The following is a 24,776-nucleotide window of genomic DNA, read 5'->3' as shown; positions in this document are numbered from 1 at the left end:
CTTTCATTTGTTTGCTGGTTACAGCCTCTTGAATACTAGAACTGTTGCTTTTAAAATATTCTGCATATAATTGAAATAATTGGTAGCTGCAGCTCCAATACCTTGATATGTCTCCCTTTTGTTGATGCACAAATTCTACTTTATTCAAGAATGGCAACATGACTGTATCTGTTAGACGTCCTAAGTTGTTGCATGACAGTTTTATATCCTGTGGTCATTGTATTTACGGACAAACTGCACACATTCATGGCACAAATGCACACATGTACAGCATTCAACAGTTAAACCAATGGCTCAGGATGCTTCTCTGTAAACACTTTTGTGTGGCATATACATGTAAATGTGGACAGATTTTACACAACACACGATTCATCCCACTCTGAAGAAAGCCTACACTGTTAAAGATGCTTCCAGCCACACGCACATGTACGTGATTATACTGTTGCGTTGCTCAGTGAATGTGCTTATTGTAGTCTTGAAAAACAAAGACAAACACCAACTTTCTGCAGTTGCATAAGAGAACACATCTTAAGATGCCAAATTTACACACACACACACACACACACACACACACACACACACACACACACACACACACACACGTTGCAAAGTGTTGCAAAGTGTTGCAAAGTGAATCCATGCATTGTAAGACAAGTGGATATACTACATATACTCACACTGCGGTAGGTCTTGTTTTCCTGCTGCAGGGTAAACAGATCCTGTTGTGTCGTGTCAGGACCGAGCTGAATGCTCTGACCCTGGTAGCAGGCTCATGCTGTTTTGTTACCTGACCCCCACTATGAGGCCGTGCTCAGAGGAAATGGCGAATTATGTTACCGCATGGCCTCGAGCTACCTCGAGAAACTCACTGTCTCTCACACGGAGATGTATGCAACCCCACAGAAAACTGCAACATAAACAAACAGTCCGGCAAGAGTAAACTGTTTGATTATGTGCTTTTAACTCTTGTGTAGGATGTAAGCTTTAAGACCGTGCAAAACCACAGCCAAAACCTGTCCATTAAGATGTTGGCCAAATAGTGTTCGGTCTGATTTTAGTTTTATTGGTCAGCTCAGATTCTGTCGTCTCAGAATTTGTTGAGGTGTATCAGCATTTCTTTGAGCTCTGTTTACGGCGTCAAAAAATTACATTGCTTGCTCTGATGATAACTATGCTTTTTGACTGCATGAGCTCCTAAAAAAAGTCCTGAGAAACACCAAAAAAAAGTGGGGTATTACTTTAAAAGCCTTGAACCATGTGCTGCCATGTTGTTAGCTGCAGCATAGTAGTCTTTAATAGTTATTTTGATATTTATAGCTTTCTATTGTGAAATTTTTGAAAATGTAACATAAACCATAGTTATTGTAAATGTAACAGTTTTTTTAATGCAGTGAAACATGAACTAGAGACTATATTATGATGTAATCACACCACCCGGATACACGAAATTGGGCCAAGGTCATACAATATCTTTGAAGTCTGTCTTCAATTTTATGTCTGCATCTTGCATGTTTGTGTCAAGATGCAGTGACATTCTGTCCACAGAGAGCCAAATAAACACCCGGCAGAGTACTCAGAAATTATTCTGTAGTAGTTCCTGATACAGTAGGTGTCTCCAGAACCACATTTTGCCATGATGACACACATGGTATTGCAGACTCACACGGTATAAACATTCTACAGAACCCTTTTTCCGTCTTGAAGGCACCACTTTTGGATCGACTGATCTAAAGCACCAGGCCTTGTTTCGCCTCTGCTGAATCTCATTCTAATGCACGTTATAGGAAATGCTCCTGCAATCATAATCTGGGCTAATGGTAATTCATGACCCATGGCAGGATTATTCTGCTGTTTGAAGCTGCTCCCAGCAGCAAACAAGGATCCTTTTGTTTGAGTCTTTCCAGGGTTTTTAACCTGAAACACAGACAGTGAAGCAGAGCAGTTTCCTCAACAGTATGTTTCTCATTTCCTCAGCACTCTAGGTTATTCACAATCATCGTGAGGCACATATATGGCTCAAACATGTGCTATGTCAAGTAATTACTGCGGTATATCAGTAACTCGGCAAATAGGATAAAGCAAATTCCAGAGAAAAATACCTTGCTTGAATAAGAGGCTTTTTTCTACTTCCTTTCAGTTGCTTTTAGTTGACACAGCAGGTGCACTCTTCCATTAAACCATGTGATTTGCATTTTGGACCAGGCGCATGTTGCACTCGCTGTCAGTGAGTGTGAGAATAAAATTCTTGCCTATCTTAAATAAGATGATAAAGGAATGAAGTTGGATTAGTCTGAGTTTTAATTGTCTCCAGTGGCGTTTTCCCCTGGTGTATCCTTCTCAACCAGGCAGACAACAGATGTTGAACTCTGTGGCTACTGAGGAATTTGTTGGACAAATACTGTAATCCTCTGACGTCTTCAATTGGAGTGTGTGTGTGTGTGTGTGTCTGTGTGTCTGTGTGTGTCTGTGTCGGGATATTTCATGGTATAAGACAGCAGCTCAACATTTTCAGGCATGTTAAAGCAAGCTTGAGCCTTTTTGGCATTTCAAAATAATAGAAATAAATCATGCCACTGTTGTCTGAGCTCTAGTAGGCAATTATGTCTGAAATGTTGATTAGGATTGAAAAATATGACTTGCAGTTGACATGTAGATAAGCTAATATCTGTTGGAACATTTTTAATGAATGTCTCACTATGTGAAATCCAAGGACAGTCAATTTATTTTATTTATATAGTCATAGGCTGAAAAAACAGTCCAGCAAAGAAAAATGGTTCCTTACACTTCTAATCTTCACCAGACAACAGTCTAGTTTAAATGGTTGAACACTAAAATTTCAAATAATTACTGTATTTCTGTAGTACCAGCTAGTATAGGCCACTTGGGCAGTGGATCCCTCCCAAAAATTACAGTGAGTTTAACTTGGCTCGTAAAGCAGGTTTCCATATCAACAATCCTGAGCTGAATGTGTTTAGCTTCAAGCCAGTTCTATGCATGTTTATTTTCTGTTTTTAACATTAAATGAATGCTAAATGTTGAGAGACACCTCTTAAAGATGCTACTAATTGAAATTATCAGTCACAGCAGTACCCTTTGATGCTGTCAGTGTCCTATGCAAGCTAAACCATCACTTAAGAGTTCTTAAGATCTGAGTTGTCTGGAGAGATGGTGTGACTGGGGATGTGACCCTTCAATCAGCTGGAAAAGTCACGCAGAGTTTAGGAGAAATAATGATCTTTGTTGTAGAAAAGCAGCTTATTAAGTTGAAAGAACAATATCTGATATTATGATTGTCCTGGTCAGGTTATAGCTTTAGTAATTTACCAGGACTAATTTATACAATTTTACCTTAAATGTAAAAATATGCTCAGATTATTTTAAATATAGATTTAATCTCACTAGAAACTCAGTTTATTCAGTCGTGTGAAGCAGGACAGACCTCCTCCCCTCACCGTCAGCCCCCTTTGTCCTAATTCTGTGCTTGTCAGTCATACCAATAACCACAGCTAAAGACTAACCAGACCACCTCTTTATCCCATCTCAGCTCTATCTAGTTAACCACTGTTGTTCGTGATATGTGACATGGGATTAGTGCGTCTGTGTGTTTGCATGCACGCAGCAGGGTCAGACGAGTTATTCTGGATCAAAGCTGACAGACAGAGTGAAGGACCCTGGATACTTTTAAACCCACTGAGCTGATTTGTCCTCTTGGCTGCCCACTCTTTAGCCTCATCAGACGGTCCACATTCATCCATGTAGGAAAGTAGCAGCTCTGTCAGCCAGTTGAATAAGCTGCCAGCCAGATTTTATGCAGCCAATTGCTCGATACACCAGCTAGCCCCGGGGGCTGGCAGGCGGGCCGCCTGTGATCTAACCAAGCCACCAATCAGTCATCCACGCTGTGAGCCAGCTGCATAGACAGCGGGTTTGTGTAATATAGTTACATAGTAATATAGTCAGTATGTAGTTTTAAGTGTGTCACCAGTTGACCAATGACTTTTCAAGCCTGAAAACCAGTCTGTTTCTTCCGTCACTGGCAACAGAAAGTGTTATGCTGCTATGATTGGAGTGTTCACACTATATTCACTGCAGGTCTCATTTAATTCCTGTAAAAAGTGGTTTGACGTCTCCCCGGCTCGCTAGTACGATGGCCACATGCAGCCGTAGAAAAATGTTAGCTATTCAGAGCATAGCAAGGAAATCCATTGCTCATCAATGTTTTAATGTTAGTTATTAGTTATTGTTTGGCAAATATTATCAGATTTCTTCAATGTATGGATTCTGAAGCCCATACATCTGCAATGTATTTGTGTTTTGTCTATTCACATAACAACATTCTGTCAGAAATTAAATTTAAAGCAATTTCTTAGATCGATATGTTGGCCTAGCACAATTTTTAACAAGCACAAATTCTCAATAACTGAAATTTCATATGCACAAGCCAAATTTCAGCCTCCAAAGAACAACTGTCCGTCAAAACAACTAACTAACTCTAAAGCTAAAAATTATTTGAGAAAACGGGACTTGTATTAAATGCATACATTCCCGTGAAATGTAGTGGTTTGTCTACCTTTATTGTGTTTATGTTTTAATAATATTCACCAATTTACTTATCTGTCTCCCTTTGTCTTTGCCTAGTACATCAATGGTGGAAACCTGGAGCAGCTGCTGGAAAGCAACAAACACCTGAGTTGGCCCACAAGGGTGAAACTGGCCTGTGAGATCGCCAGTGGTCTGGCTTACTTGCACTCCAAAGGCATATTCCACCGGGACCTCACCTCCAAGGTTAGCTAGACGGGCTAATTGGTCCTTAAGAGCAGAAACTGTAGCTGAAAATAGAACTGCAGACCTTCTTGTGGCGCCAGTACAGCAAAGCAGCATTTCCTGCGGATTTATGTTTGTTTTTTTTTGTTTTTTTTTAAAAAACTCTAATTTGTTTTTTATTTTGATAAATGTGAGCGATAACATACAGTGTTTTTGGTTTTGTAGTCTCAGGCTTATTTCAATGATGAATACAACATAAGATGGAAAGAACATTATTAAATCAAACATTCTGGGGTACATGGATATATGGATAATAAAGCAACCTTTGTACATAAGCTGGTGTTAGATGTTAGATACAAATGTTAAAAATCTTTGGTGTCTTGGCACTTTTATCTGCTCTATTACTCCTAGACCTGTTAACCTCTCTGTAAAGAACACAGTGTGACAGTCAGATGTGATAATCTGCACCAGGCAGCTTCTAGTTTCCCAGCTTGACCCAGAGCCATGTTGGCATGGAACAAGGACAGAATGCACTCTGCTGTAAACTCATATCTTTTCCCTGTCTAAGGTTATAGCTGTATCTGTAGAAAAAGAAAGCACATAGAAATTTTTAGAGACGATAAACTTAAAACCTGTTGTAGTAGACAATAGCTTTGCTGTTGACTGTGAGGGTTAAATGGTGTGGTCACAGCCTCTCAGATTACAGTTCCTCATATTAATACAAAGTCCATTTGCTTATGACTCATACTTCAACCATGAAATTCAACAGACGAAGCAACTTTCTCAGTTTTTTTGTTTCTTTGTTCCAAGCACTCTCTCCTACCAACTGTAACTTTATCCTGTATTTTAGAGATTATATTGTGTTTATTTATGGCGATACACCCTTCAATTATAAAGGAGTTATAAGATATAAATTCACAAAGTACAAGAAAAGCCAGAGAATAAAACTATGCTGCAGAGATATAAAGGCAAGGTTTAAGACATATGTAAACAAAAAGGCTGTTAACGCCTTGAATATGTACTGTACATTAATGTGCAATGTACATAACACTAGCCCACATAGAATGAGATGTATAAAAACATTGTGAGCATATAGAACATTAACCTTCAGCTCACCTCTGTGGCTAAAGCATTGCATGTAACACAGGGGAATTAAGTAAGCTGTGCACGTACTGTTTTATACGGTACAATTAAGTAACATTTATGACCATTGTAACTGTTTTTACTGATAGTTCCTTTAAGGCTAAGAGGAAGATGCCAAACTTCATAGCAAATCATATTGAAGTCTCCTGTTAATTTCTATTTTGTCTTGTGCAGAGTAGGGGCATGAAAATAATACTGAAGGCTTAATTTCATTTAGGAAGTGGAGGTCTGGCTGATATTTTCACACTGCAAAATGTCGATTTTTTTTAATGCCTCAACTTCCTCAACTAAACATGTGACAATAATGATAATGTTTTTTTCTTCATTTACAGAACTGCCTCATCAAATGTGATGACAACAGCTACACAGCAGTGGTGGGAGACTTTGGCTTGGCAGAGAAGATCCCCACCAATCTGTAAGGAGTTCTCCAGTAATTACTGCTCTGCATAGATACAGTCCGAGAGCTTTATTAGGAATTAGGGATTTGGGACTAGCCGGTTGATGTTGGTATTTTAATAATCCAATGATGTTATGGTATGGTGTACTTTTAGCTTGTTTTAATGTCTTATCTGCCCCCTAGTGACCAAAAACTTCACCAAGCTTCATCAGCAAAAAACCTTTTTGCCCATTTTGTAGCTCCAAAACAAAAAAATGACATGGTAACTCTAATATTTTGTAATATTTGATATAATTTAATTGATCAATGTATCTGTTATAGTAAGTTGTTTTTTTTGCCCTAACCTCATTTTGATAAATAATTCACCATTAGGTAGTGCCGCACAGTATGGGGGAGAATATGGAATATGCAATAATATTGTTGAATATCATGATAAATATATAACTTGTGATAAATAATCACTCAGTTCTGCCTTTTTGCTGCTTTCAGTTTAGTGCTTACATAGAACAAACTGCTTGTTGAATAAAAAAATTGAAATGAAATGTCAAATCTCTCATTGAACAAATTCAACACTGAGCTGAACTCAAAGGGCCCCAATAAAATAAAGAATGATCATTACATTTAAGGTGCGGTTTTCTACTGATACTTCCAACTAACTATAAAAATCCCTGACATGAAAATGACCTAGCAAGCTATAAAGAATAACATCTTGTGCAACTTGTTTTAAATAGCCATAAAAGAGAAAAAAATCAAAATGTCTATGTCTGCTCTCACTACAAGGTTTTTTGTCTTTTTCTGTTTTTCCTGCTATTTGTAACTCACTTACATGTGTTCCCCTTCATCCTCATACCAGACGCAGGGTTATTTATTAACACGTGTCTGGCACTGACATTAACAGCAGGCAGTACTGCTCACATTCTTAACTTTAGTGTTTTGATAACAGGAGGGTATTATCAGCGCAGAGTTTTAGTTTTTTAATACTGCAGTAGCACAGTGAAAGGAGAGTGATTCTTTTCTCTTTTCTCTTTTGTTCTTTATATGCACATTTAAAAGAAAAGCCACTGAAAAAGAAAAAATCGTGTAGGTGAGGGAATAACCCACTATGGGCACATGTACGCAAAATAAAAATAGATAAATAAAACAAATTAAAAAACGTATTTAGGAACAGAGTTTTTTATGATGAAAAGTGATAATTTCTATAAATCTTGTATATTTATTCATATGTAACTGAGTATGTTAACATGTATGCACAAAATGTAGCCACACCGATCCTTTTTTTACTAAGTGAAAGTTCCGTTTGCCAATGGGGGAAATATCTTTGTTGCCCACGAACATCATAAATGAAAACTTTAGAACCTGATCGGAATATTAACCGAGTAAAAGCTACTGAATTTAAAGGATCAGAGAGAAAGATTCATTATACAGACTGTCTGAAATATTTTTAAAACTGATTGAAAGGTAGGCTAGCAGCTATTCTTGTCCTGGTACAACTTAAAACAATAAACAATAAATTATGTGTTAAGTAGCAAAGCAACAGGGTCAGTTTGAGTTAAATAGCCAGTGACAGTGGCCTTTTCCCATATTTGCATGCTTACACTGATAAACTCAATCCACTTCTTTATCTAGCAGGTTGTTCACATTAAAATTACATAGACTGATTGAAGGAATAACTTCACAGGCAAATGGCATCCTCATTATAATAGACGATATACATCATCAAAATGTAAATAATCTGTGTGTGTCTTTTTGTGTGTAGTGCTGAAGTGGAGAAACTGTCCGTGGTTGGTTCTCCTTTCTGGATGGCTCCTGAGATGCTGAGAGGTGAACGCTATAATGAGAAGGTAAACTCACCAACATCGACCTCTAACCTAGTGATATAAGCATTCATATGTATACATTTCAATTAAATTTAAACAAACACCTGGTAAAATGGATCACAAAAGCAGCAAAAAACAAGATATAGAATAAAGCAACACACTAATAATTCAGATTAAAATTATGAGTTTGGGATTCACAGAGTCAAAGTTTCAATTGATTGTGAAATTTCTGGAAAAGTGTGGAATAAAGGCCTAGTCCACACATGTAACAGGTTTTATCCCACCTTTGTTAAAAAAAAATAATTTTTTTTAAAAAAGTTATTACATTTTACAAAAGGCCCATTTTCATTGATCTAAAGAGAAGTTTGCATGTGGACGAGAAGCCAAAATGCAAAAGCTAAATTGAAAAAAATAATTGAGAGTGTACGTATGGACTAGGCCTCAGATAGTTATGTTTCAGACTGAATACATTTTAGTAAAACTTATGGAAATATCAGGGAGTTGTATAAATGTTTCCCTTTATAATAAACCAGGCAGTTAACCTACAAAACAACAACAACGACATATTTTATGTTCTCACGTCTTTATGTGTGTGTCTATCTGTTTTCAGGTCGATGTATTCTCCTACGGTATAATCCTGTGTGAGATCATTGCAAGGGTCCAGGCCGACCCTGACATCCTCCCCCGCACCGAGGTGACTGCTCATCCACTTTTTACCTCTCCTCCACCCTCTAACTTCGTATCACTCCATCTGCCTGTTTGCATTGTACACATGTTGATCTGTTTATACTGTGTAACACTCACATGACACATACTGACCTAGAACAGTGCTTAAGACTGTTTTTTACATTCTCAAAAGATGAAGTTGATTTTTAGTTACCTTTAACACCCAAATGGAGAAGCTTAAAACAGTACATGCATGTATGAGGCTTCATTTTAAAGGTAAGGTAGAGGTAAAATATTTACTATTAGTAAACTAATATTTACTAATACTAGTTTTAACTTAAAGTGTTGCTGATAATTGTGTTTGGTGCACAAAAACTAAAGCCAGTTTTTTCAGAATAACACATTTGAATTTAAATCTGAAAATATTTTAAGAATATATTTACCTTTTTACCTGCAGAGGCATTTTTTCTATCAAAGAGCCTGTGTTATTTAACATTTCAGTGGCCTGAAAGAGCCCAAACTTGGCAGTTAATGGGACCATGTCCGAGGGATTAGTTTGACATGAAGCTGGTTTTGGCAGAAGAGATGCAGTATGTCAAACATCTGATGAAGCTCTCTTCATCTCTGTCTTTATCCCACTTTCAGAGTCGTAAATCCGAATTTCCTGTTTAACTTTAATATATCCAAATCTCTCCGTCTCTCTGTGTTCTTTCCCTCCTGAGCAGAACTTCGGCCTGGACTATCACACGTTCCAGCACATGGTCGGAGACTGTCCGCCTGACTTCCTCCAGCTGGCCTTCAATTGCTGCAATGTAAGTCAGCCACAGCCCTGTCCAAACAGTCCGTCTTAGTTTCTGTCAATCCTGTTGAAAGGAGCATTATCTTTCAAAATGTCAGCATTTATCACAGCCAGAAACTATAAAAACAGAAATTATTGTCATATGTTTAAATTTCAGAGAGTTCTTGAACAAAACCATGTGTGACGAAAGCTTCTGTAAGGAAAAAAGAACTAATATCTAAGCTTAAATAAGTGACATTTCATGAAAATCACTTTATTCTCCTTGTCTCATTTTACACTTTTGCCAGAAATAAACCGTTAACACTAGCCAGTTTCTGTAAATTCTGTGCCTTTAGTGAAACTAGTGAAATTTAGTAAAAATTTGACAGAATTGCAGGCTGTTTACACAGAGCAGAGAGGACAAGAGAAGAGAGGTTGTAAGTAGAGGTAATGAAAATGTAAATAGTTCAGTATGAATAGCATGAGGGCACTTAGAAAAATGTTGTTTGTTGAGATTCCATTTTGATCCAATTATTTTAAACTAAACTATCACAGAAATTTTGGGTACAAGGTGTCAAGGCATCAAAGTATTGTAACAAATCAAGTTTAAGTGCATCTATAACTACAAGATGTTTACGGCAGTTGAACATTTCTCTGTGCTGAGGGAACAATGTTACCTAAATGGCTTGTCTTGGTTGTTTCTTGGGATTTCCACAGTTTTATTTTTAATTTCTTAAGTAACTATTATTTCCCTGTACCGAAATCGAGGGGCAATCCGATTATCTAAATAATCTGATTTAGCTCACTATCCAGGGGGTCTTCTGTTCACTAAAAGCTGGATCAGTAACTTGGCAGACTGCTTTCCTCATACTTATATATTGATTTGCTGTGAAATTGAGCATTTTTCGAGATGAGAAGAAACATAAAATAAATCAAATCAAAACATATATCCGTTTCATTCATGAAAGTTTAATTTTGCTCGAACTGCATCGTAATCACTTAACTGGAAATGTGTTTTTTCCCTCTGACAAAAAATAAAAAAACAAATATAAGGGCATTAAAGATTTTGAAGCACCCTGCCGACTGATCCTACATCGGCTCCCTCCATCCCTTCTCATCTTTGTCTGTCTCTTGCTTTTATCATCCTCTCTTCACTAATCTTCCATCTTCTTTTACTAGAGCACCCCACCGTAATTTCATTTTCTTTTTAGTCAGCATTACAGTGTCTTTTGAGAATCTTATTTTAACCCGCTTGCTCTTCTGTGTCAGCTATGTCGTCATCTTTCAGACACATTTTTGTTCCCCGTCTTGTTTTTCCATCTGTTCTTTTTCTCTCTTTAGCAGCAGTCTTTTGCTTTCCCCTTCCTTCATCGTCTGCTCCAGTCGCCTAATTTCCTTCACTTTTAAAGTTTTAAAAGATGCTTGATGTAATAAATGAATCATTAGAATATCACTGTCTTGGACAAAAGACTCAAATATTATTGCGTCTGACAATGCAAATCTGCAGAAAGTTTTGCTTCTTTATTTTATTTATGTCCACAGGCTTTTCTTTTGTACCTCTATCTGCTGAGAAACTGCATGTTTTCAAAGTAAAGTGTCAATAAAAGCCATAACACAATCTCGCTTCGTACAATAAACCAATATATCAACTTGTATGCAATGCAAATTCTTGCAGCAGTATCAGTTCTTCTCTTGTTTGTTTATGTCAATTATTATAATCTTGTATAATTCACATGGTAATATTTTATTCATGTTTAACTATTATATGTAGGACCTCTTTAAATATACAGTTGTATGTTTTGTTTTTCCCTGATAATAATCTGATGAGAGCAATGGATCTCTGCTTCTGCACCATGCTACAGTGTATAAATATTAATCTCATCCTTTTCCATATGTCTATTTTCCTTCTTTTTTGCACAGATGGACCCTAAACTCCGTTCATCCTTCCCAGACATCGTCAGGCACCTCGAGGAGATTCTCGCGCGCCTTAAAGTTGAGGAGATGGAGCACGAGTGCGTCCCTCTCAGCGGGGACAACGACAAGAAGACCATAACCAAAGGTAGGCGCTCTGCACAAAACCTCTTTGATCCTGCTTTATTACAGCTTTACAGCAAATAAAAGTTACCTCCGTTTTGTTTGCAAGAAGACGCCTGTAAAAGAAAGCAAGGCAACAGGAATCTATTTTACATCCGTCGCCTGGCTCTGCTTGTAGTCTTATCTAGTCAGTCAATATGTCACTTGTTATCCTGTCTGTTGAGCCTGAAGCAAACTTCTCTTCTCTTCTCTCCTCTCCGAACACCAGTTCCTCTTGCAGCGTGCATTGTTGATTCTATGTTTGTTCAGTCAGTTACAGGACTACTGTTTAACCTGTCATCGCACAAACATACAGCCAGGTTTGTTAAAGCCAGATTTAAACTTGACTCCCTTTTTAGTCAAACAATAAGCATGTCAGGAGAGAAATATCTTTTTTACACTTACAAGTTATTCAGTAAAATATGTTTGTACACACTTAAAAGAAGTGGAGTGCAGAGTCCTTGGTTGCTGATCATATAAACCTAACTATGACTTGGGAGGAAAACCTATTTTGAGATCCTCGATCCATGCAGGCCCAGGTTTCACTTCTAATTTGGTCCAGCGTTCCGCCGCCTGCGTGTCTGTGACCATCACAGAGTCGGGAGGCAGTAATGTTTTTGTTTAGACAAGCCAAGCGGCTCCTTTTCCTCAGGACTGCAGTGTGCGATGCAGGACAGCACGAACACATGACATCACAGGATACCAAAGTGATTTATTTCTTACATCTGGTTTCGTGGTGTTAATCTGGATCAAACTGACAGAATTTATGAAACTCAATCTGGGGCTTGTTGACATAAGAAATATATCTTTTGTAGCTATTATTGTGTGGAAAAACATGGCCTGGATCTCACTGCTCTTCTGCTGTCAGTACGTCTTTTAGTTCTCCTGCTCCCTCCTCCAGACTCCCTCTCTCTGTTTACATGATATCATCAGCATTTCCTCAAAACCAGGATCAACCTCATAGTAGGAAATATTTCTGTTGCATAACAACCTTTGAGCCAAATATTTTGGTAGAGAGGCTTTTTTGGTCCTCATGAGTCACAAGAAAAAATATTTCAGATATTTCCTGGCATGAGTGAGGTACATGTTAAAGTGCAACAATTAATGAGCTTTGAGAAGAGGATAAAATAAGGTTTTTTTGTGGTTAGCTTATTTGTTTAAAAACTGACTTTTGCACATAAGACATGACTTTGTGCTGATAAAAAAAAAAAAAAACTCGTTTTTTCATCCTGATATCTTTTCCTTCTGCACTCATTTAAGTTTCTGAGAATATTAAGATCCAACCACACTTCAGAGGGTTTCTAAATAAAAATAAATCTCATCCATTTGAAGTTCAGGCATTCAAGGAACTTACAGTATGCCTCTGTTCTGTAAGCAGGATTTAGCCTGGAGTGCCACCTAGTGGTTATTTTGTATATTTACCATCAGCACGAGCTGTGACAATATGAAATCCAACTCGTAAATTTTACTAAAAAATCTACTCAAAACCTTACCTATCTCTTTGTTCCAGGTGAGAAGAACCAGGGCTTTAAGCGACTGAACCCTCTCAGTTTCCAGGACGATAAAATCCCTCCAAAATCACCCCGCCCCCGACGGAACATCTGGCTCAGCCGCAGCCAATCAGACATCTTCTCCTGCAAACCAGGAAGAAAAGTCAACGTCCAGGACCCTTACTACAACCCCACTATTTCTCAGCGAGCCTCTAAAGCTCACAAGGTCAACCCGTTCACCGCCCGAGAGGACCTGTGTGGGGGCAAGATCAAGTTTTACGATGTGCCCAGTAAATCCGTCTTCTCGCTGGTGTTTGACCTCCACTCACCTCCGGGGAGTGTGTTCAGTAACCAGCCGTCTGCTAACGGACCTGGAGGACCCCAACAGGAGACGGCTTACTACTGGCAGCAGCTGCCTGGAAGACAGTGTCACTCCTTACCCGTGTCCCCCCAGCTGCCCCGCTTCGAGGTCTTCCACCTCGCTGCTGCTGTTAGCTCCAACAACAACGGTTCTGTTACCTGTAACTCCAGCCAGCTCTCCACAACCCTTCCAGGTGAGTTGACCGAGGCAGAGATTCTTGAAGTAGGGTTCTTGGACCTCCAGGGGTCCATGGAACTCTGACAGGGGGTCCCTTAAAGTTTTCAGATCCATTAATTTAAAATATCCAGCTTCATAGTTCAACGAATAATATTTTAATTTTTAAATCTATAATAGCGGATCGATTAGGTTCTAAACCAACAAATCTATAACTCTTAGACATTTCTTTTGTGTTGGTCTTTCACATAATTTGCGCTATAAGAGTGTAAAAAATAAGCTACATCAAATTAGTCCAAGGGACATACATGATGGTATATTCTCTATTTTGTAAGATGATTGAGATCCTCTGGTCTGAGGCAGATGTCCTTTTAGAATTTTTTATATTTTTACAAGTTCAAATGCACAATATGTTATTTTCTGCCACTAGGGGTCTCTCAATCAAAACAATAAAATAAACAAAACAACAAAATACAATGTTTGGTGACATCATTGCAGTCTTTGGCAAACACAAGACTAGCTGGAGGAGCTGTGAGTCAAGCTGCTGCAGTTAACATTTACTCAGCTTGTTTTTCTGATAACTTAAGATCCAGACATCTGATGACTAAAATCCTTCATCTGGTTAAAGATTATAGCTCAAAACGTCCTAAGATCTAAAGATTATTGTAAAAACTGGATAAAAAGCCAATTTATGACAGCTTCTCTCAGAAGACCACACATCGAGGCATGTGCAAAGGGGACCTTTTATTGAAATTATGGATTTATCTGAATTGAAAACTGTTGGAAAATGTTTACATAATGGAAGCACACAACTCAAAAAACGATATAACAAACTGTATGTTCTCAGTTTAAGACATTTTAATGCAGAAAAATGACACATTTAAAACATGTAACAGCAGTCCATCATCATTTTGCATTTCAAAATTGGATGCACCTGATTTTAACGACGTTCATAGTTGTTGGTTATGTATGTACATGTCTTTTGGCAGTTGGTATAAGTAGGAAGCTGTTACAGGAACTTTATCACTAAATTAAATAATATTAACCTCTTCCTCTCGTTCCTGTTTCCTTCTTTTCTCTTTTTTTACTCTCAGCTGCCAACTCCAGGTCTGACGCAGGCAGCTGGGCGAAGAAATACGTTGTGGTTGAGATCCCACCTTACTGCAGGCAGAGAGGAGGGGACGAGGACGGAGAGGCAGAGGGGAGGAAGGAGGGAAACGAGGACGATGTGTTTGGGAAGAGCTGGTCTCCGATGGTCCCCAGCAGTGACAGAAACAGTGGAGAGGAGATGGACTGCTCCAGCAGCCTCGAGGAGGAGGAGGAACGAGAGAGAGGGACAGACTCCTGCCCTATGTAACACACACACACACACACACACACACACACACGCACACACGCACACACACACACACTCACACAGAGGAAGTGGTGGATTGGGACAAAAGAAGGGGACTTTTACTCATCACTGGAGGACATGGAGACAGTGGACCGATGGATTGGAGACATTTCAAAGCTTTTGGACAAATAAAACACAAAAAACAAAATAAAAAGCACTTGACTTTTTATCTTTCAAGTGAATGTATCACATGTTGATTAATAACTCAAGCACACCTGATGTAGATAAATAAGTATTTTTCAAAGATGTTATCACCCGGGTGTGACAGGACAAGTCTCCATTTAGCAGGAAAACAAGGTTTTATCAGCACAATGGACACTTGGCATAGAGATTATTTTTTTGAAAAGGTTGTTTATATTTAATATTGTGAGATGTGTAGATTTTTTTCCCTATATTAGATGTCTTGTCTGTGACGAGGGGTGAAGAAGATCCCTTGTGTTGTGTGTGTGTGACTATTTTTAAATCAATGTGCTTTGATACTTTCCCTGTGTTCTTTTTTTAGACAAATGTTTATACTAAAATCCCATATTTTTCTGATTACTGCGCTGATATTACGACGAGTAAAGTTAAAGGTGATTTCTAATAATAACTGAGTGCCTGAAAAACTACACTCATCAGACTGATGTTTAATGTCAAACCATCCTAGCAACCCTGAACTGGACTGCAGTGGTAAATTAGCTCCTCCAACTAATTCACAGTTGATTGTGTCTAACAGCAGTGGTGAATTAGAGAGGAGACGGTTTTATTTAAAGATTTCATCTAGCCACTTAATGAAATCATTTTGTTTGGTCAGATCAAACAGCCGGTTAGAGTAGAGCATTCACAAGCAGTGTGTCGAGAAATCCAGAACACAAACTGGAGGCAAATATGGTTAGTTGTAAAAAAGGATGATTTGCATTGAAAAGACTCTTTTAGAATCTCTTGTTGTAAGGTCCATCTTTCTTTCCAGACATTGCAATTCTGAAATAACAGCTTTTTCTGGAGGATTTTCCACCACTGAATCAGGCTGCAGGGGCTTGCATGCCCACCTGCGTTTGTAGAGCAGCCAATAGGATCACCGTCTCTCTGACATAACCTGTGATTGGCCAAAGTCTCCTGTAATGGGCTGGATTTTCTAAAGAGCCAAGAGGAGGTGCAGGAGTCGAGTTTTCAGACCATTTTAAGTACAATATGCTAAAAGATTATTGTGGACTTTGGAGTTTTTGTCCAATGATGCAAAAAACCCCAAAAAAACAAACTGCACACTCCAGCTTTTACGGAGTAATTTTACTTAAAAGTAGAAATTTTTTTAGGACCCAGAATACAGGACAACCTGGTCTTTCATTCATTCTTTCCATTCGGATGTGCTGATGTTGAGTTTTCCACTCTGTCGTCAGGAAAATATCCAAACCAGACTGAGCTGAGCAGTTTGTTCTGTCACAAATACTTAGTACAACTTGATTCCAAAAAAGTTGGGACATTCTCGAAAACATAAATAAAACAGTGTGAAAACTTGCTCATCCCCTTTGACCTATATCCAATTCAAAACTGTACAAAGCATACATTTTAACTTGAATAGAATTTGTTGCATCCTGTTTTTATTCACGTTTTACACAGTATCCCGACTTTTTTCAAATCAGGGTTCTACTAAATAAATGTAAATGTTCCTCTGTGTTGCAACAAAACTTTAAGTTATACTTAAGGATTTTACTCAAAATTCAATGTATATTTTCTTTCAATCGGAGCACATTACCAGTCTGATGCAAAATCTTTCATAGCAGGACACTCCCCTTCGTGGTTGCTGCTAACATTTGGTTCAATTTGTGTTATTAAGTTGTTGGTCTCATGACATTATTTACTTTTATGAACACACTCCAGTGAATATCTGGAATGAACGTCCTCTGTGTAAAGGCATTTCCTCTTCTAACAGCATCAAAACATTTTTCAGTGTTAATCTGAACATTTTCAGTGTACAAACTAAATGATTGTCATGAAATCAGATTTATTTTTGTTGTCCTTGTGATGCTCTTGTTATTCTGATTTCAGTCTGATCCCTTCAATAGGAACTAAAATGCACTTGTACAGTGATCTCCTCTGAAGTACTTATCACTACTTTTCTATGCAACCAGCGTAACTTTAATGTGACTGTTTTACAGTATAAAGGATCTAATTTGATATTTATGAGAAAACATTTTTAATGTCTTACCTTTGTATATTTGTGTAAAAAGTTTGTGTTACCTGCCGTCATGAATACAGATTCAGATGTTTTTTGCTGATCGAATAACAAAGATTCTGAGTTTTTCTTTGTGTTTGTTTCTTATTATTTTTCTGCAGGACATCTTCACTGAAACTCAGTGAAAGTCATATGTTTTAAAATAAGTGTGTGAACTTAGACTGAATCCATCATGTGGAAGGTCCATGTCAATAGAAGTTCTCTTTACATCAAGATGACAGTCTCATCTCTGGTTTATACAGGTTGGTTACAATAAGAAATGTTAGACTGGTTTACTCAGGTGAGCCTAACTCTGAGAGCTGAGCATCAATTTTCTTGAAAGATAAATCCCTATCGATCTTTGAAGAAACCTATGAATCCTTTTAGGTACATTAAAAATATTTCTAAAATCCTTTTATGACCCTTCTGTCCAAAAATAATTAAAAAAACATTTAACTAATTTTTAGAGTTGTCTGGTGGCCTTATGTTTTTGGGTTGTCCTTCCCTCAGTCCCCTTCTCATTAAACGCAATATCTCAGGGACACCTGAAGGGGATTACTTTAAATTTTGCAGGATGAACTGATAATATTCTGGAAGTCAAAGGTCAATGTGAGCCAAAAAAAACAAGCACGTTGTGGGCATAACTCAATAATTCATACACTAATTAGGACAAAATTTCACACAGATGTCTAATAGGATAAATAGATGACATAATGACATTTTATTTCCAAAAGGTCAAAGGTCAACCTCACTGTGACTTAATGTTTTGGAAAATACACTTTCCTGGCCGTTATTCTAATAATATTATAATATTATTCCATAACTGAACAGAGACTGTCTAAACAACATGGATGCAAAGTGCAACTAGGTCTGCTGACGGAGGCAAACATCATGTATGAAAACATGAAATAAGGGAAAACAACATTGATAAAATCTATCTTATACATTTTTAAATTTTCTTGTTTGATATGGTACAAATGAAGCAAAGGCAGAAACTGGGGTTAATATCAGCTTCACTTTTGTTTATAAACTAGTTTGACTGGATTAAGTTTTTTTCCAGACTGACGTTATCATTTAGAGGTAATACAGCTCAGGCTTGTCCCACAAAGCTTTGTTTAAGAGTGAATTACAGTACAATGATAAAGTAATATGTCATGCAAAAATGGCAGAAAATGCTGTTTTTTTTTCACCCTCTCGAATATGGAGATTTTTATCATATTAAACTGAATATCTTTGGGTTTTTAACTGACAAAACGATATTTAAGGACATCAGCTTTTACCTTGAGAAACGGGGATGGACAGTCACTATTTTCGGACAATTTACAGACTAAACGGTTCATCAAAAAAAATGATTGGCCTATGAATCGATAATGAAACAGTTAGTTGCAGCCCTGAAAAACCCCAACAATAAATAATAAAATTAAACTTAACCGTTTTATCTGTAATTTTCCATGCTGCAGGTGAAGACTTTTAAAAAAAAAAAAAAACGTGGAATTTACTCAACACAGATGTATAAAATGAAACCGTGTTCAGTCAGTGTGCCGTCTTCTGATGGGACTTCAGGCTGGAGCGCTGCGTGAAGCACTTCCCACACAGCGAGCACTCGTACGGCTTCTCCCCGCTGTGAACCACCGCGTGTCTGATGAGATTGCACTGTTTGGTGAAGCTCCTGCCGCACTGCAGGCAGCTGTACGGTTTCTCCCCCGTGTGGCTCCTCAGGTGCTCTTTGAGCTGACTGAACCTCATGAAGCTTTTGTCGCAGTACGTGCAGCTGAACCTCTTCTCGCCGATGCCGGACCTCCAGGGCGTCCTCATTCTCCTCGCCAGCCCGAAGCCGCTGCGGCAGAAAGAAGAGGCAGCTGGGTTCGGCGGGGGCAAATCCTCACTTGGGTTTCTCACTTGAGGAGAATCTGTGAATTGATGCTGTGATTGCTGAGGAACCAAGCACTGATCCATGGTGTTAATCTGAGATAAAGCACCGTGTCCTTCGTCTGGCTGCGGTCTCTTGCATCCAAACACTCTGGCTCGTCTTTTCACGCGTGCTGAACTCGCCGTGGCTGAATATGATTTCCCTACAGAGTGAATTCGAGGCACCATGTCTTCCAAATGCACCCCGCTTTGGGACGGGAACGCAGAGGGAATTGGCTCGAACTGCTGCTCAGCATACGAGAAGCTTGCATCAACAGCGTCTCTGCACATATTGGATGACCACAGCTGTTCGTCACCTTCCTCTGTCACAAACTTTTCGGCTGAATCAAGAGGAGCTGCGTTCTCATCGGGCTCTTCCTCATTCTCGTGTTTCACCACAAGTTCGGCCTCTGTGTTTACTCTGTGGTGGTGGTGGTGGTGCTGCTGCTCTGAGAAAGTGTTGTAGCTGTCCGTTGGGGAAACCAGAGATCCAAGGTCGGCCGCATTCTCGGCCGAGTGGTAACGCTCCACAAAGCTGTCAGTCTGGGCAGGTTGTGAGGCATCGAAACATGTCGGCTGCTCGGCTTCAGACACTAAAGGAAACACAGGAACCACACATCTTAAAAGAGTGGTTTTCAAGTCTAATAATACTTTTAATATAACTCCTATTTTTTAAAGAGCAAAGTATGATTTAGCTATCAATTTAAAAAGCACAAGAATACATTTTAATTTCAACCTTATTTCTAAAAAATGTTGCATAAAAATAGGAAACCTAAACAGGCTCAATAAGGGTTTGATTGGAGAGGACTTACATTCAATAAAGCAGATTCAATACTGGATCAAGGTCCAATAAAATACTGTCAAACTGGACCAAAACCTGAACTAACCTCAGGGGAAATGAAAGACAAATCCAACCTGTTGTCAGTTTGACCTGAATTTGTTTGGCTCCAGTGATTTTTTTTAATGAAAAATGAGACTCATGAGAACACTCATCTTAAAGTATCACATCCTGCACAAAATAATGTGTACTAATGGTAATAATGTTTTTTTTGAGAATATAAATGGTCTAACACTAAAAAAGCTTAACAATGAGAAACACAGTTGCTAAATTGTCTTTTCATTAGCTTTATTGAATACTCAAACGGTACAATATACAGTAAAAACATTAAAATGTTGGCATTTTTACTCACATGCTCTATAATTATCCCCACACTGCTACAGCAAGCTTTTAAAGTAAACACACACGTTGCTGATTATGTGATGAGCAAAGAAAGTGTCTGATGTTTGTGTTTGAACTCACTCAGTTTGTCCTCCGAGTCGTTTTTCCACATGTCCTCCTCTGCACACTCCTCTTTGATCAGGATGTGTTCAGCTTCATTAGCAGGTTCTACGTCTGCACACTGCAACACGGGGCTCAGTATTAACACTCACACAGGAACGATTAATTACCTCACACACCGTGGAGTCAAATAAATACACACAGGGAGAACCAATCTTAAGTGAGTTTACATCTAAGTACATAATACTTACCACAGATATGGGAATAAACCATATATATGAACATGCAAGTTTTTGTTGATATATTTATATTTTTTTTATTTTATGTTCATGCATTTCATTAAACTAAATTTTTAACCTTACATATAGAACACAAAAATACAACAAAAAGTCACTATTGAGTGGGGCAAATAAATTGACACAAAATATATATTTTAAAAATTATTATTTAATTGTTTAAGTTAGTTACCTCATTAGGATGTCTTAAATTGCTCTTATACAAATCATATTTTTTACTTCTATTACTATACTATCAGTTGTATACACCTATTTTTTATTGACAGAATTTTATTTATTTATTTATTTTTACTATTTGTACTTATTTCTGCTTTTCTGCTTCTGTGACACGTGCTTTTACCCTCTGTGGATTAAAAAAGGGCTTATTTTATAATATCTGGTATCTAGTTTACCAAATGTGAGGGTGTGTTGCTTATATCTGTTAAATATAATTTTTAAATTGATTTTATTTGAATTCTAGACTGTTGGCCAGACAAAACAAGTGATTTAAAGACATAACACCGGGCTTTGGGAAAATCTGATTGGCATTTTTCATTATCTGCTGGTATTTTATAAACTTTTTTGATTGATTGATTGATTGATTGATTGATTGATTGATTGATTGATTGAGAATTTATTTGAACACAAAATAAAAGATGAACAATTAAAAACAAACTAAAAACAATAAATACAAGACAACAACACAATATGAAACAACAACAAGACTCAACATTTATTTGTGTTCAAAAGGAGTGGGAAGAAGCCAAAGCTTCTTAAATCCCAGCCCTTCTCCCTATGTCAATTTACTATATTCAGTTATATAACAACAAAAATATTTATATCTATATGTATGTATAACACATAGTAATGTAATATATAAACTTATTATTACCATTATTAACATACATAGCTTGTTATTAACTTAATTATCAATTCATGAATCAAAAAGAGGATTAATATGGAATCAAAGTAATATTTTTGCAGTATTCATACCTGCTGGGGTTGACTTGGAGCCTCAGCCTCCCAGTCAGTGCTCGGTCTCCCTTTGTTCAGCACAACTTTAACTAAAGGAGAGAATCTCTCAGCAGCTGGAGGATAAAACACTGAGGAAGAAGAATAACATTTTAAAAGCAGAAACTACAGACAATAACTTGACACCAGGAGATTAGATTCCCACGCCTGACCTTTCCTCCTGGCTCTTATCCTGGTCCTCCTCAGCTCTGCCTCCATCACCTCCGTCCTCCTCTTGAGCAGGTCGATGTCCCGCCGGCTCTGGCTCACCTCCAGCCGGAGCACCGCGCAGCTGTCATCCACACGCCGGTTTATCTCCGCCACAGCTGCCTTAGCCAGGACCTCCATGACGGACACAAGCTGGCTCTGGAAGCCGCAGTCCTCCATGTTGACACCGGCTTCACCTTCTTACTCAAGAAAACCCCCCAAATAAATATATCCACCTGTACGCGCCTGTTTGTCACTTACTTTCAGGGTAAATGTGTGTAAATCGCTCATCAGAGGAGTGGACAAAGATGTTTGTTCAGTAAATATCTTCCGCGGACAGTTGCTGGGAGAGGGTCGCTTGTTTTTAACACCCGTCACTCTTCGCAAGGGTGGTTTCATCTTCTTTCTGCCTTAGTCGCATTGAAAATAATGATTATTTTATGCTTACATACTTCAACACCTTCTACTATGTTGAATAAACATTCGTTTGCGTATGTTTTTAAACGTTATTATCGTTGTTAGTTGAATATTTTTAATGTCTCAGGGACGTGCTGGATTTCAAAACCAAGTCACCATAATAGCGTCAATTGTTGTATTACCGTAAATATTCAACTACATCCGCACTGTGACCTCATTGTCAGCTCAGGCTTCACACGGTGAATATGTGACTAATGATATTTGGGGTGGTGGAAAAAGTATTTAGAACCCTTACTTAAGTATAAGTACTAATACTTAACTGGAAAAATATTCCACTACAAGTAAAAGTCCTGCATCCAAAACTTCCTTAATTAAAAGTACAAAAGTATCAGCATCAAAATGTACTTAAAGTATCAAAAGTAAACATACTTGTTGTGCAGAATGGACCCACTCAGATAGTTTTATATATTCTTAATATATTATTTGATTATTTGTATTGAGACATTTATGAAAGCAGCATTAAAATGTGTAAAAATAATGCTATGTTAATACTGTTGTGAGGTATAATTTATAAAAATGTCAATTCATTATAGATTAATCCTGTTTTTCATGTTAAATCTCGACCTGAAAAGTAACTAAAGCTGCTGTAGGGGAGTAAAATACATAAGAAAAGTACAATATTTGCGTCGAAAATACATAAAATACATAAAATGGAAATATTCAAGTAAAGTACCCATACCTCAAAATTGTACATTACTACTTAAGTACATTACTTGAGTAAATGTACCTAACATTGGATAGCAATATTTTGTTTTGCTTTTTTTTTAATGGTTTTTAATGGTACTTTAAAACGTGCCTAGTTGTTTTATTTACCCTTGATAAAGCCGTCTGTGACAACTAATAAACTCTAACTAATAAGGCCCAGACAATAGAAATAGCCACAAACTACCACACAGACACTACATATACTACAGTTTCAAAGACAGTTACAAAACTACTAATCTTTTCTGTTATAATATTTTCTTGTATTATATTCTATGTCTATTAAAAAATATATACTACACAAATGCACAAGTAATAGCATGGATCTTCTCACTAAATGTCTTAAAAAACATAAGAGTGGGATATAACTAGGTTAGGTAAGGTGAGTTTTGTGTTTGAGCTCAGTTTTGAGGTACTTGTGCTTCATTTGAGCATTTCCATTTTATGCTACTTTATACTATATCACCACTAACACTACAGTAAAAAGTATATTAAGTATAAATATATATTCTGTACTTTTACATGAGTACATTTCAAATTTACAACTTTTGCATACAATTCTGTAGTCTGTGATTATTTGTATTAAGTTGTAGATTTCTGTGGATATTTTGATACATTTTAACGTGCCAGTGTATCCTAATTTTGCATTCCTTTGTAGTATTTCATCGTATTCTTTTGGTTTTTATTTGTGATTTATTTATGTCAGTGTTAGTTTCTGTTGTGGTCAGATTTCCTGGTCTGCAGGGTAGTTGTGATTTAAAGTTATTTGTGGTGACTGTGCTAGTACTTCTGGCGCCTTTGTCACATGTTAAGGTACTTCTACAGTTCTTACTAAGGTCTTGTGTGGTGCTATGGTTCATATCAACATGTAGCATTGATGTACAACTGAAACAGTCAAAGTACAATGGGTTGAATTTGTTCTAAATGTACATTTATTGCCTATTTCTTGCTGTCAGGGTACGATGCACACTTGGGGCTCGGTCTACATAAAGACAAACATGGCACAGAAAGGGAAATAGATGCATTGTGCAGATACACTGAGCTGATTTCCCTGTACTCAATCAGCAGAGGCGGAGAAACTGTGGGCCACATACAGAGAGAAAGCACAAGAGAAGGAGAGACACTCAGGAAGTTAACAGGGGAAGTTTAGTGGTTTCTTGCGTCATCATTTTGTGCTGCTACTTGTGTGCCGATGCAGAGTGAAGGTAGGTAGGAACACTCGCTTTTTAACTTTTATATCTCCTCACATTTCTACATCGAAGCTGTTTCTAAAAAGTGGACATATAGGGAGGGATGGTGGACAGAAGCAGAGCAGTGGCAGGTGTCAGGAAGATGGAGGTAGGGGGGGTGGGGAGAGAGTTTGAATGTCTGTATGAGTCTGTATGTTCAGGCTTAAAGAGTGCTCGACTTCCGCTGCAGAGAGGGGCCCGCAATGGCCGTGACATGCGGGCTAAGGAGGACACACCGGGCCTGTACTGAGCTCAGTCTTCAGGCTGGAGCTGAGGGTGGAGGTTTAGGTTGGTACACCAAGCTCAGAGAGACATTATGGTGTGGCTGGAGTGAAAGATACAGAAGCTCACGTCTCTGAATAGGAGAAGTACAGAGGCAAGGGTGTGGCCTTTCATTCGAAAATAAATTGAGTGCATCAGGGGGAAGTGGAGAGCCAC

The 24,776-nt window shown here is 38.0% G+C and overlaps 2 protein-coding genes across 2 annotated transcripts in view; one reads left to right on the top strand and one right to left on the bottom strand.

Moving 5' to 3' along the window:
- tesk2 (testis associated actin remodelling kinase 2) overlaps positions 1-15,736 on the top strand; it is a 30,228-nt gene extending 14,492 nt beyond the window's left edge. The window contains exons 5-13 of the mRNA XM_059344796.1: positions 717-761; positions 4,639-4,785; positions 6,240-6,322; positions 8,061-8,145; positions 8,732-8,815; positions 9,513-9,599; positions 11,486-11,624; positions 13,149-13,682; positions 14,758-15,736. Of these exons, the coding sequence (XP_059200779.1) occupies positions 717-761; positions 4,639-4,785; positions 6,240-6,322; positions 8,061-8,145; positions 8,732-8,815; positions 9,513-9,599; positions 11,486-11,624; positions 13,149-13,682; positions 14,758-15,020 (1,467 nt within the window). The 3' untranslated portion in view covers positions 15,021-15,736. The remainder of the gene's footprint in view (positions 1-716; positions 762-4,638; positions 4,786-6,239; positions 6,323-8,060; positions 8,146-8,731; positions 8,816-9,512; positions 9,600-11,485; positions 11,625-13,148; positions 13,683-14,757) is intronic.
- Positions 15,737-17,952: 2,216 nt separating this feature from the next.
- si:ch211-155e24.3 (uncharacterized protein LOC100150696 homolog) lies at positions 17,953-22,258 on the bottom strand. The gene is made up of 4 exons (XM_059344795.1): positions 21,897-22,258; positions 21,706-21,815; positions 20,459-20,558; positions 17,953-19,751 (listed from the first exon to the last, which is right to left on the bottom strand). Exons 1-4 carry the CDS (start codon positions 22,108-22,110, stop codon positions 18,784-18,786), a joined length of 1,392 nt encoding a protein of 463 aa, XP_059200778.1. The 5' UTR covers positions 22,111-22,258; the 3' UTR covers positions 17,953-18,783.
- Between the last annotated feature and the right edge of the window lie 2,518 nt (positions 22,259-24,776).

The sequence above is a fragment of the Centropristis striata genome, chromosome 11 (genome assembly GCF_030273125.1).
Source record: "Centropristis striata isolate RG_2023a ecotype Rhode Island chromosome 11, C.striata_1.0, whole genome shotgun sequence".
NCBI lineage: Eukaryota > Metazoa > Chordata > Actinopteri > Perciformes > Serranidae > Centropristis > Centropristis striata.
The sequence above is the reverse complement of the archived record's forward strand: the minus strand, read 5'-3'. Positions and strand labels throughout refer to the sequence as shown.

What these genes read in the sequence shown, in the direction of transcription:
- si:ch211-155e24.3 (XM_059344795.1), bottom strand. Translation starts at nt 22,110, where the DNA reads ATGGAGGACTGCGGCTTCCAGAGCCAGCTTGTGTCCGTCATGGAGGTC. An exon ending in CTCCAAGTCAACCCCAGCAG is followed by an intron (nt 20,559 to 21,705) that starts GTATGAATACTG and finishes CCCGTGTTGCAG; the next exon opens with TGTGCAGACGTAGAACCTGC. An exon ending in CGACTCGGAGGACAAACTGA is followed by an intron (nt 19,752 to 20,458) that starts GTGAGTTCAAAC and finishes TGTTTCCTTTAG; the next exon opens with TGTCTGAAGCCGAGCAGCCG.